General features: G+C 38.0%; 1 protein-coding gene across 3 annotated transcripts in view; it reads left to right on the top strand.

Moving 5' to 3' along the window:
- Window positions 1-214: 214 nt before the first annotated feature.
- wwtr1 (WW domain containing transcription regulator 1) overlaps window positions 215-12016 on the top strand; it is a 58624-nt gene continuing 46822 nt past the window's right edge. Inside the window, exon 1 of one of the 3 annotated variants that reach the window (XM_039657276.2) lies at window positions 215-953. In XM_039657276.2, the coding sequence (XP_039513210.2) occupies window positions 541-953 (413 nt within the window). In that variant the 5' untranslated portion in view covers window positions 215-540. The remainder of the gene's footprint in view (window positions 954-12016) is intronic. The other 2 variants (XM_039657275.2, XM_039657278.2) reach the window with 2 other exon arrangements.

Here is a 12016-nt window from a genome sequence, read left to right as displayed (position 1 = left end):
TGTTAATTCCATAATCCACTGATAGTCCATTGTTGCTGTTACGAACGCGAAACAGTGATAATTAAATATTCATGAGGCCCATAGTTGTTGAATATTCATGATGAGCTGACACAGGATTCGCGCAGAGAGAGAGAGAGAGAGAGAGAGAGAGAGAGAGAGAGAGAGAGAGAGAGAGAGAGAGAGAGAGAGAGAGAGAGAGAGAGAGAGAGAGAGAGAGAGAGAGAGAGTTTACAAACTTTCCATCGGGACAGAAACTTTGCCAGCGGACGCAGGAAAGTTACGGAGCGCAGAAGGAATAATCTCCGGGAAAAAAAAAAAAACACTCAATGCGGGACAACATGACACACACTCCTTTAGCTTTATGACAACTTTTTAAAGACTTTTAAAAGCTTTTAAAGTCGTCAGAAACAACTTTTACCAAAGAAAGAAAAGAAAAGAAAAGAAAGAAGGAACAGGCCTAACCAAAGAAGTTCCTACAGGATTTTCGCAGGCCATTTTTTCCTCGAATACTTGGGCTTGTTTGTTATTGTCTGACACACGATGAGCGGCAACCCTCTCCAGCCGTTACCGGGCCAGCAGGTCATCCATGTCGCCAAAGACCTTGACACGGACCTGGAGGCTCTCTTCAACTCCGTCATGAACCCCAAGCCCAGCAGCTCCTGGAGGAACAAGCATCTGCCCGAGTCGTTCTTCAAGGAGCCGGACTCGGGCTCGCACTCTCGGCAGTCCAGCACGGACTCGGGCGGCCTCCCCCCGCGGCTCCAGGCGACGCACGTCCGCTCGCACTCCTCCCCGGCGTCGCTGCAGCTGCCCGCGGGCGCGCTGGGCGTCCCGAACCCCGCTCGGCACCACTCGCACATCCGACACCAGTCCTTCGACGTGGCCGAGGAGCTGCCGCTACCCCCGGGCTGGGAGATGGCCTACACCCCCAATGGACAGAAGTACTTTCTCAAGTGAGTGCCATATTAATTATTCACGGCTCTCACGAGATTCCAGCACACACAGTTTACATTAACTGACACATAAATCAGTTACACTCTAAAAAATAGTTGTTTCAACTCATACTTCATGGAAAAACAACAACAACAACAACAAACAGTAATGACGTCTCTTAGACTAAACTCAAAAATAAAGTGAAATGAAGAAATTGTATAAAAGTGCCAAATTTAGGTATAAATAAAAAAAATTTTGTTTCAATGGTCTAATATGGATAAATTGAACTGTTTGGTTTAAAACATGTTAAAATTCAGGCGTCCATATTTGACCGTTGAAACAACCCGTCATTTTTAGTGTACGGTAATATACACTTCATTTTCTTGGTTTATTTATAAAATTGCTTTATTTACATATGTTATGGATATGAATAAACATAACTGTTGGGTTTAACTGTTTAAAACAGGCGTTCAGGCATAAAATTGCTTTTTTAGAAATAAACCAAGTAAATGAAGTGTGTATAATATACTTCATTTACTTGGCTTATTTATAAAATTGCTTAATTTCACTTTATGTACTGTATTTGTTGTTGATGATTCATCTTGAAACATCATCACTGTGTTTTTTAAAGGGGCAGTAGGTTGTGATCTCTAAACCGGTTTCTGATCCGAATCAGTGCACGGCGTTCACACTGGTGAAATCACTGCAGTCACGATTAAGCTTTCATTTTGACCTGTGAACAGACTAATGCAGAAGGCGTGGGTCTGAGACACACAAAACGGTATCTGGGCGTGGATCAGAAAGACAAAAACACCCGGTCCTGCTCAAACTGTCGTGTGTAACGCATGCTTCACGCTGCAAGCCTATGATCAAGGCTCTTTCTCACCTTGATAAGGATGTGTTTAGCATATCTCAGTGTGTCTCAATGTAAATGTGTGTTTTGACTTGCGTCTCTTCAGGAATGAGACAGCTATTCTTCTGTGGCCCTGGGGACACTGGTCTTATCTGATTCAGTCACCCGGTGGGACGTCGACTGTGGGTTCGCTATAGCTGAGATTAACTCAGTCTCGCCCCCCAGGATCACACCCTGTGTTCAGGAGACAAACACACCGCTTTAATGCGTCCAAATCTAATTTGCTGACACTAGAGAGCAACATCAATTCCCACCTACATACTAAAACAATTAGTTAGCCTCCTCTGTCCTGCAACTAGTTAGTGTTCGTCTGTTTCTGTGTTGTATTGGTCACGTTTGTGGATAAACATGGCTGTTAAATCAGTGCTTCTCCATTGCTTTGGCCTTAGGATCCGGATTTTACACTGGAAACAGTGTGGCAAAATAAAAACAAGACGTGCATTAACTGCCCCCAAAATAATATAACATGCTGAAGAGGAATATTGGCAATTTATGCATAAATAACAGCAGATTTACATAAACAAACACTGGGCTGAGTTTTAGCCGTGTTACCAAGTGACTGATTGGACACAAATGATTTAAAAGTTGATTAGCTTGTTTATTTTGATATTCCTGATTAGCCTATATGGTTAATACTGTATTATTCGCATTTAGCGTTTTTCATTGCTGTGTGTAAGCCATTTTGGGGCTTATTTACAAAACCGGTTAAAAGTTTGGGATAATTGTTTTTTTTTTAAACGTTTTTGAAAGAAACTTCTGCTCAGCAAGGCTGCATTTATTTGATTACAAATAGAGTAATATTGTGAAATATTATTACTATTTAATATAACTGTTTTCTATGTGAATATATTGTAAAGTGTCTTTTATTCCTGTGATCAAAGCACTGATTACTTCAGTCTTCAGTGTCACATGATCCTTTACAAATCACTCTAATATGATTCATTCTTGCTCAAGAAACATATTAGTGTTGAAAACAGTTGTGCTGCTGCTTCATATTTTTGTGGAAACCGTGACAGTTTAAAGATTAGAAAAAAGTGCATTAAGTTGATCAAGAGTGACACTAACGTTTCAAACAAATTCTATTTCAAATTAATATTCTTTTTAACTTTCTATTCATCAACGAATTCTGAAAAAATGTATCACGGTTTCCACAAAAATATGAGAATAATCAGTGCTTGGATCACAGGAATAAATCATACTTTACTATCCACAAGTTTCCGAGGGGCGCTCCTGTAAAAAATAAAGTGGGTGAAACTTCCGGTGACGCGGCGGAAGTAGCATTCCAATGGTATTTTGTGTGTTAGTTAGCGAAGAGGCTAGCTGTTTTTCGGAGAATTATTTTACTATTTAAAGACGCAAATCTTTATGAGAGATGTCGTTACGGAGCTCAGGGACAACATGTGCTGTTCGCGGTTGTATGTATAACCGGACTAAACTAGTTCAGTGGCTTAAACGTGATTGTTTTAAACATAAGCTGAAAACGAGTGATCCTGCCAGAGCCCGTCTCTGATCCTGCCAACGACTGTAACGTTAGTTTCCATCACCTCCCAAAAGACGACGAATCTTCCTGTGTACATTTTTTTTTAATTCTTTATATTTTATAAACTCTATCAGCATGTGATTGGCTGTTCGCTACTAATGTTACACCTAAACTCAGGATCAAAGCCTGTGTTGACAGAATACCAAATGTGCCAGTAATGTATTCAAGTAGCACATTCATTTATAATTTTGAATAAACTCCAAAGCACAATGACTAAGTGTATATGTTTTTATTTGAATTGTTTGTCAGCTCGCACAACCGTCTGTCGCCATGCCTTGATGAGTATTGATAATTAATAATGTTAGGCCTAAAAAAAAAAAAGTTTGGTTCCGGTTGGTTGTCAGTTGAGGTCATGGGTCGGTAGGGAATTTTTTTTTTTTTTTTTTTTTTTTTCAGTCGCAGCAAGGGATGGGTAGGAAATTATTCAGGGCTCGACATTAAAGGGATAGTCAAACCTAAAAATATCAAAATTGAAACTACTGTGGAAACAAAGACACCTACATCTTGGATGCCCTTGAGTTAAGCTAAAACATATCAAAAATTAATTTCAAAGTGAACTATCCCCTTAAGCCTTTTCACATGCTTGTCCTCCGGACAAGTAAGTAAATCTGTCAATCACTTGTCCGAGTAAAAAAGTTGCTTGTCCGGATTTTTTAAATGTATTTATTTTTTATTCTGAAGCAATATTGTCATCAGTGTTCAATCAGCTTTGATATTTAAAAAGGCAAATTGTAATATCTGCACCTTTAAGGGCATCCCCTCCACCAATATTATTAAATGCCCTATAGTGTCTTATTATTCTAAATAATAGAATTTATTGATCAAATTTAGGAATTTAAAATGAAAGATGAAGCATACTGTTAGTGTTACCCTAGGTAGGGCTGATGAAATTAAATCATTTACACTGAAAAATTACAATTTCATAAAATAATGTTATGAAATTGATTTAAATGTGCAAATAAGAAATATTGGAAAGAATTATACTAGGCTACTTATAAACATAACACTAAACTGCCAATAGGTGGCGGCAGGCGGCCGTATAAATGAGTGAGTTATTGATTCATTAATTCAAACGATTCGTTCAAACGGTTGATTCATTCAAGAATGAGACGGATGTTGATGTTTATGAATGGGTCATTGAATCCTTGACTCAACCGATTCCTTCAAAATGCTGAATCATTCAGTAATGAAAACAGGATGAGTTCCTGTGAGATGCGTCGTGGTTCTGCTGTGACTTTTCTTTGGAACTATTTTCGCTGCTGAAATGGAACAAAAACACCCAATATTGCTTATAAACAGTAAGTGACTTGATCTTAACTGTTTATTGAACTGTTGTAGGAAATCAATGTCACATTTTCAATCGTGATGGTATTCATGAAAAATAATTGAGGCTGCTTAGTGCTTAACATATGTTAAAATATAAAAACTCCACATTTAGATTTTTCATAGGCAGAGTATGTTGTTAACTGTGTGTGTGTGCTCCGCTCATGTGTGTAGATTTCTCTGCGCGAGCGTCAACAGCGCAACCTTACCATCAGTAATACAGTAGGCCTGCTACATTTATTATCCACAATCGATCGCAACTTACAATAAATGTAATAAAATCAGAATCATTCTCTCGGTTTAGTGATTCCCTAGTTATTTTTTTTGTTTGTTATTGATGTTCTAATCAGGCTATACTTGTCCGTTGGGGCGAGTAAAATTCTCTTTTACTTGTCCTTCAAAAATCCATTTGTCCCGGAAAAGCGGACAAGTTAGACGGGCACTGGAGATACGAACCGCGGCAGGTTAGAGTGTTTTGGATTGCATAAAATAATGAATAAAACGAACAAATACATGGCGAAAGAAGTGCTAGACAGCAGAAGATGGGATTGGGATCATGATTGGATCATGATAGGATGATTTTTTAATAAAACTAGGCGGATGGAGGTATTAGTATGTGGTGTGTGCATGCCTATGAATGCATGTATTTGTATGTGTGCGAATATGAATAAAAATATCCTAAATTACAAAAAAAGACTTGTATAATATGTATTATAGTTCAGTTTGACGAACGATATCTGCCTCGTTTGTTAATAGATTGCTGGAGGACAAGATGCATCTTACATCGCGTGCTATAAAAAGACGGAGCTGTACAAAAACGTAAATTAATAGTTCGCCTCAGAGTTTTTTATTTGTGTATTTATTTAATTTTTATTATTTCTTCCCCAAGCTCATAAAATAATTTTGGGTCGCACATAAATTGACAGGGTCGGTCGGAAACCGGAAACAAACAATTTTTTTTTTTACGCCTTATTATAATACTCCCAATCAATGACTGCGGAGGGTAAAGGTACTGTTATTTCACCCTTTTTAATTTCGTTGAGGTTGTGTTCCCACATCGTTAGCTAGTTTGGATCGCTATAACTTGAATGACTGTCAACTGTTGAATGAACGAGTGTCAAGCATGTCAAGTCGCGCTTTGTTTACTTCCAACCGGAAGTCGCGCCCACTTTTGACGCAAGGCCTCATGGGGCGTAGGAAACTTGTGGATAGAGAACAGCTGATTAAAATTGTAACAATATTTCACAATATTACTGTTTTTACTGTATATGTAATAATATTGGGGCTGTTTAATCAACGATTAATCACGATTAATCGCATCTAAAAATAAAAGTTTGTGTTTGCATAATATATGTGGGTGCACTGTGTATAATTATTCTATATATATATATATATATATATAAATACCCACACTTGCATGTATATTTTAAAAAAAATATTATTTATATGTAATATATATATATATATATATATAAATCTATATAGTATATACTATATACATGAAAATATTTCTTAAATATATACAAGCATGTGTGTGTATATATATATATATATATATATATATATATATGAAATAATTATACTCCGTGCACTCACATATATTATGTAAACACAAACTTTTATTTTGGATGCGATTAATCGTGATTAATCATTGATTAAACAGCCCTAATATTATATACAGTAAGAACAGTAATATTGTGAAATATTGTTAATTTTTTGTAACAATAAATCAATCAATCGCGATTAATCGCGATTAATGGTTTGACAGCCGTAAATAATATAAATGCAGCCTTGCTGAGTAGAAGAGACTTCTTTTTAAAAACATGAACGCATTTTAAATATTCCAAACATTTGACTGGGAATGTAAATAAATGCTCTATGAGAGTCCATGTTCTTTCATCAGATTATCAACCAAACTATACATTTATATGTAGGGCTGAAACGATTAGTCGACATTGTCGACAATAAAAAATTGTCGACAAATATCTTTGTTGTCGAGTAGTCCTTTGATCTCACTTGACCTAATGTAAGGGCATGCAATATCGCGATTTGTAAGAATATGTATAACTCAGCGTTTTAACTAACTGAAAAAGCTGAATAATCGTTCCAAACTTACCGATTAGCCGGCGAAATAATGTGCGATTAGTCGATTAATCGTTCCAATAATCGTCAGAATAATCGATTATCAAAATAATCGTTTGTTGCAGCCCTATTCATATGTGGAAATACTTGTGTGCGGGTTACCCCACTTTACAGATGCATGCACATGCTTTGATCATCTACGTTTAATGATTTAGCAGACACTTCTATCCAAAGCGCTTACACATGTTCATTTCAGATAGTGTTGGGCTTCACAGGACAGTGTTTCACCTGAAACTCTCTGTGTGAGCCTCATGAGAAAGCGTGCCAGGGCTTGCCACACATTCAGTGAGCGGACAGACAGACTCCTCCGCCACCAACAGAGACACACACACACCCTGCAATTACACCTAACCAACCTGTCCGTGATGAGCTGAACCTCAGTGTGCTGACTGTCCCGGCAGCTCCACAGGTGATCAACAGGAGTGTGTGGAGGCTCAAGCTGGCTCTTCTTCTTCTTTGGATTGTTGCAGCTGTTGGTTATCGTTCACCCCCACTATTAGGGAACGCGTATCTCTTTCCAGCGTCACATGACCCCCCTCTTTCTGCCTAAACATTTTTCTGGATATCTTTGTTACGACTTGCAATTCAAGACGCTACAGCTTGAACGTCTCAGAGTTGTTTGATAGAGAGAGAAGCAGCACATTTACAACCAGATCTCGTGATTGTTGAGCGGTTCGCTGAGTTGGTGGCTAATTCAGATGAAATTCATACAATCTCATGAACTTTTTCGTACGATCTGCTTGACGGTCTTACTTTTTTCTATTTTTTTTAGTACAAATTCATACGAAATGACACTAAGATGCTTGTTTTATGATGAGAAATGCAGTTTTGGGTATTAGCATCAATCAAATGAAAAATAAAAACTCATTTAATTAATAAAAGATTTGCATCATAGTTTATATTCATGGAAAAAAGAGATTCAGAAATACTGAAAAGTGTGCAAATTCTAGAATGGTTAAAGTCCCCATGTGGTGAAATCCAGCTTTTAAAGGGTTAGTTCACCCAAAAATGAAAATTAAGTCATTAATTACTCACCCCCATGCTGTACCAACCCCGTAAGACCTTCGTTCGTCTTCGGAACACAAATAAAGATATTTTTGATTAAATTTGAGAGCTGTATAACTACCACATTGGCTCCTAAGGGACTGCCTCTTGACGGCCCAGAAAGTCAATGAAGAAAATGTTTAAATATCCCAAGTGACTACCGTGGCTCAACTATAAGTTTATCAAGCGACGCGAATACTTTTTGTGCGAAAAAACAAACAAAAATAACGAGTTTATTCGACTATTCCTTTTCTTTCTTGTAGGCCAGAAACGAGACTTCCTTAGATTTCCACGACGCATGCACGAGAACTGAACTGAAGCAGTTGAAGGAGATCGCAATTCTCGCGCATGCGTCGTGGAAATCTAAGGAAATCTCGTTTCTGGCCTACAAGGAAGAAAAGGAATAGTCGGATAAACTCGTTATTTTTGTTTGTTTTTTCGCACAAAAAGTATTCTCGTCGCTTGATAAACTTATAGTTGAGCCACGGTAGTCACTTGGGATATTTAAACATTTTCTTCATTGTCTTTCTGGGCCGTCAAGAGGCAGTCCCTTAGGAGCCAATGTGGTAGTTATACAGCTCTCAAATTTAATCAAAAATATCTTCATTTGTGTTCCGAAGACGAACGAAGGTCTTACGGGGTTGGTACAGCATGGGGGTGAGTAATTAATGACTTAATTTTCATTTTTGGGTGAACTAACCCTTTAATATTGTTTATATGTCTATGTGGTGTTTTTAATACGCTTTAAGACAAACCATGTGTAAAATAAAGAGAAAATAAAGGCTCTCCTCCAGAATCTTTCAGCAGGTGGTTTATATTTTACCGTTATTGCTCTAAAACAAACACACACGCAGCTTTGATCTAAAGTGGGGTGAAAGAATTGAAGCTTTTCTAGTTCATTCTTCATGCAAAAGCAGTCTGTAATTATGGCTCCTTTTGATGCCATGTAAAGCAGGAGAATGTCTTCCCTTCAGGCTAGTTTTTGCTGGCCGTTATCCTCCATTATGTTGAAGATAAGCGGTGAATCAGTTATCACTGCTAGCTCACATCTTTCTGTAATACTTGAACAGATCATGTTTACTGAGTTACGACTGACGCTTTGAGACACACTCATTTATGATGGAGGGAAAAGAGTGACAATTTAGTTCTTGAACACGTGGGAAGGAAACGCTGCCTTATTCATAAATGTTTTATCCCAATTTTGTGCATAAGTTAAATTCGCAACTTTAAATGGAAACATGGCTATTGTCTTCTCTTCACCCTAATAACTGTCTAATAACTTTCATTTTTATTTTATTTTTGGAGTGAAATTTAACCATGTTCTTGCAGGTTTTGTGAGGTTGACCTATATAAATAAGTTGTTACGTTAGCCTTTAAAGGAGTAGTCACTTTTAAGTAAACTTTTGCTGATGCTTTACTCACCCCCATGTCATCAAGATGTCCATGTCTTTCTTTCTTCAGTTGAAAAGAAATTAAGGTTTTTGATGAAAACATTCCAGGATTTTCTCTATATAATGGACTTCAATGGGAACCAAACGGTTCAAGGTCCAAAAGACAGTTTCAGTGCATCAAAATGAAAGAATCTTTTTCCGAGTCAATTCGTTCATTTTGTTCGTTTAATCAACCAAATGACACGAAAAAAGATTCGTTCATTTTGATGAACGAGTTCGAACAGGAGAGTCACGAACGTGCATCACAGAACAGAGCAAGGCGAGCATTTGTGCTTATAAAACTTTTTTTTTTTTGTAAATGAGTGATCGTTTCGCTTGATAAGACCCTTATTCATCGTCTGGAATCGTTTAAAGCCCTTTCAACAGTTTGCACCGAAACTCTCATTTGGACCTTGAACCGTTTGGTTCCCATTGAAGTCAATTATAAGGAGAAAATCCTGGAATGTTTTCATCAAAAACCTTAATTTCTTTTCGACTGAAGAAAGAAAGACATGGACATCTTGGATGACATTGGGGTGAGTAAATTGTCAGCAAAAGTTTTTTAAAAGTGAACTACTCCTTTAAGGTTATGAATGAGCTGGTGTGTTTCAAAACAATGACACGATTCGCGTTTAGGAGATATTAGCATTCAAAACTTACAGTCTCTCACTTCCGCTAAAGTGAATCGGGGATTTTTATGACATCACCTCTTCAGCTTCTCACCAAATCATCTGTCCAATCACACGCTCTCTAGAATCTGAAGCTCCGCCCCCTCTGCTATAAACACCACCTGGCCGAGCCGACCGACACATCACAGAGCAATATGTGTTGGAGATGTGTGTTGGGTTGCTCAAATGCTCACATCTCTACTATTGAATCCAGCGCATCATCAGCGATCGGATTCGCTGCTGTCAAATACGACGCGTAGTCTGTGAGGGGAAACTAAACGCTATTGGCTATTTGAAAAGGGGGAGGAGCTACTCAATATGTCCCGCCTCCGCTCTGGTTTCAGTGGCAATCACGTCAACGCATCAAACACAGACTTTAAATAACAAATAATGATTTGGAGTCACTGATATATCGCCGACATTGCTGTTGATAAACTCATAGCAGTGCGTGTGATGGATAACAGTCACTTTAGAAGCGTTGGAAATGAGCATCTCGCTCGATCCAGCTCACTCTGTAAACTAAATTCTTCTGCTGTAGCAACTGGTTGCTTTATTAAACAAAATCCTGTCCTGCTGTTATTGAAGTCCAGATGTGCTGTGTCAAGCAGAGGTAACGTCTGAATCTCAACTCAACTTAGCTGTTAGCTTTAGAGTTCGGTTTGGAAATGTTTACCGAAGACGCCATTAAACGTATCGTGGGCCGACGCTGAAGGACTGTCAGTGTGTCTAGCGACGAAACAGAGTCTGTTTGGCATAAAGCAGTGTTTGTTGGAGTCAGGTCTGTCCTGCAGACACAACACATGTGTTCCTGGAGACTGAGGCCAGTCGGACGCGTTCTCGCAGTCTGGGAGGAGGCGCTGGGCTCTCGAGGCCGGAGGGTTTTCCTGTCCGAAAGGCTGGAAGATCGAGTCGTCTGATGCTGGTTGGCTGGGCCGCTCTTTCTTCTCCGCCGAATGCTGCCATCCAAACACAAAAGTCTCTTTGTAGCACTGATTATTTTCCAGAAACACTTCAGGGCCTTGCGTGACTCGCTGATATAAACTGTATAAAAGCTATTAAACTCGGAGGAAATGGTGTGTGTGGAGCGCTGAACACCAGTGTCTTTGTAGAGATGGGCAGAACTGAAATAAATAAATGGAGATAAAAGAGACTTTATAAACTTGTCTGATGTAAACAAATGAGTCTCTCCCTACAATAAAAGGTTGGTTCACTCAGACAAATCTAGATTTAAAGAACATTTTTAGGACATTCATTTTCTGGACATCAGAATGAAGAATATGATACTCCTGTAGCATCACAAAATGTCTTATCTGAGCGATCAAACTACAGAACGTCATGAAGACTTGAAGATGGGCGTCTTTTCCTCACGAAAAAGAAGTGCACTTAACTATATTGAATGTACACTTGTTGTGTACTTCAAATCTTTATAGTATATGTTTTTTAAAACTGTAATGGTAGATAGTATAATATTTATAAGAGCAAACTTTCATGGCTTTTAAAAAGTGCACTTTGTTATAGTCACATTGAAAGATTAACTTTAAAACTCATTTTAAATCAGTTTTAATGATATTTTGTCATGCTTTTAATTTGAACTGTAGCGTTATTTGATATTACATTTAATTTTAACATGTTTTAATTGCAACGTCCTCATTACAAATGTGTAAACACAGATAAAGTTAAATGCATGACTTACAATTTTCAATAGAAATGACATTAAAGTTGGCTTGTCAGAACACTCAGCTGTAAATAACAATATTTCAAAGACCGAATTATGAAATTACATCTAAAGATAAAAAGTCCTACTTAAGTTGGTAAAAAACACTCTTAAGTTCACTTCAATGTAAAATAAATTTCAACTATAATACATTTTAATTGAATTGCAATTAACAAACAGTTAGGCCGTGTGTCCACCAAAGCGTTTTTAGCCAGCTGAAAACGCTAGACGCTCTGCTGAAGACGCCGTGCTTTGGGCGCTTGAGAGCGTTTTGGCAGCGCAGCGTTTTTTCTGTTGAGACGTTTCGTT

This window comes from Pimephales promelas, chromosome 2 (genome assembly GCF_988280905.1).
Source record: "Pimephales promelas chromosome 2, fPimPro1.hap1.1, whole genome shotgun sequence".
Lineage (NCBI taxonomy): Eukaryota > Metazoa > Chordata > Actinopteri > Cypriniformes > Leuciscidae > Pimephales > Pimephales promelas.
This window is presented reverse-complemented; position numbering and strand designations above follow the sequence as displayed.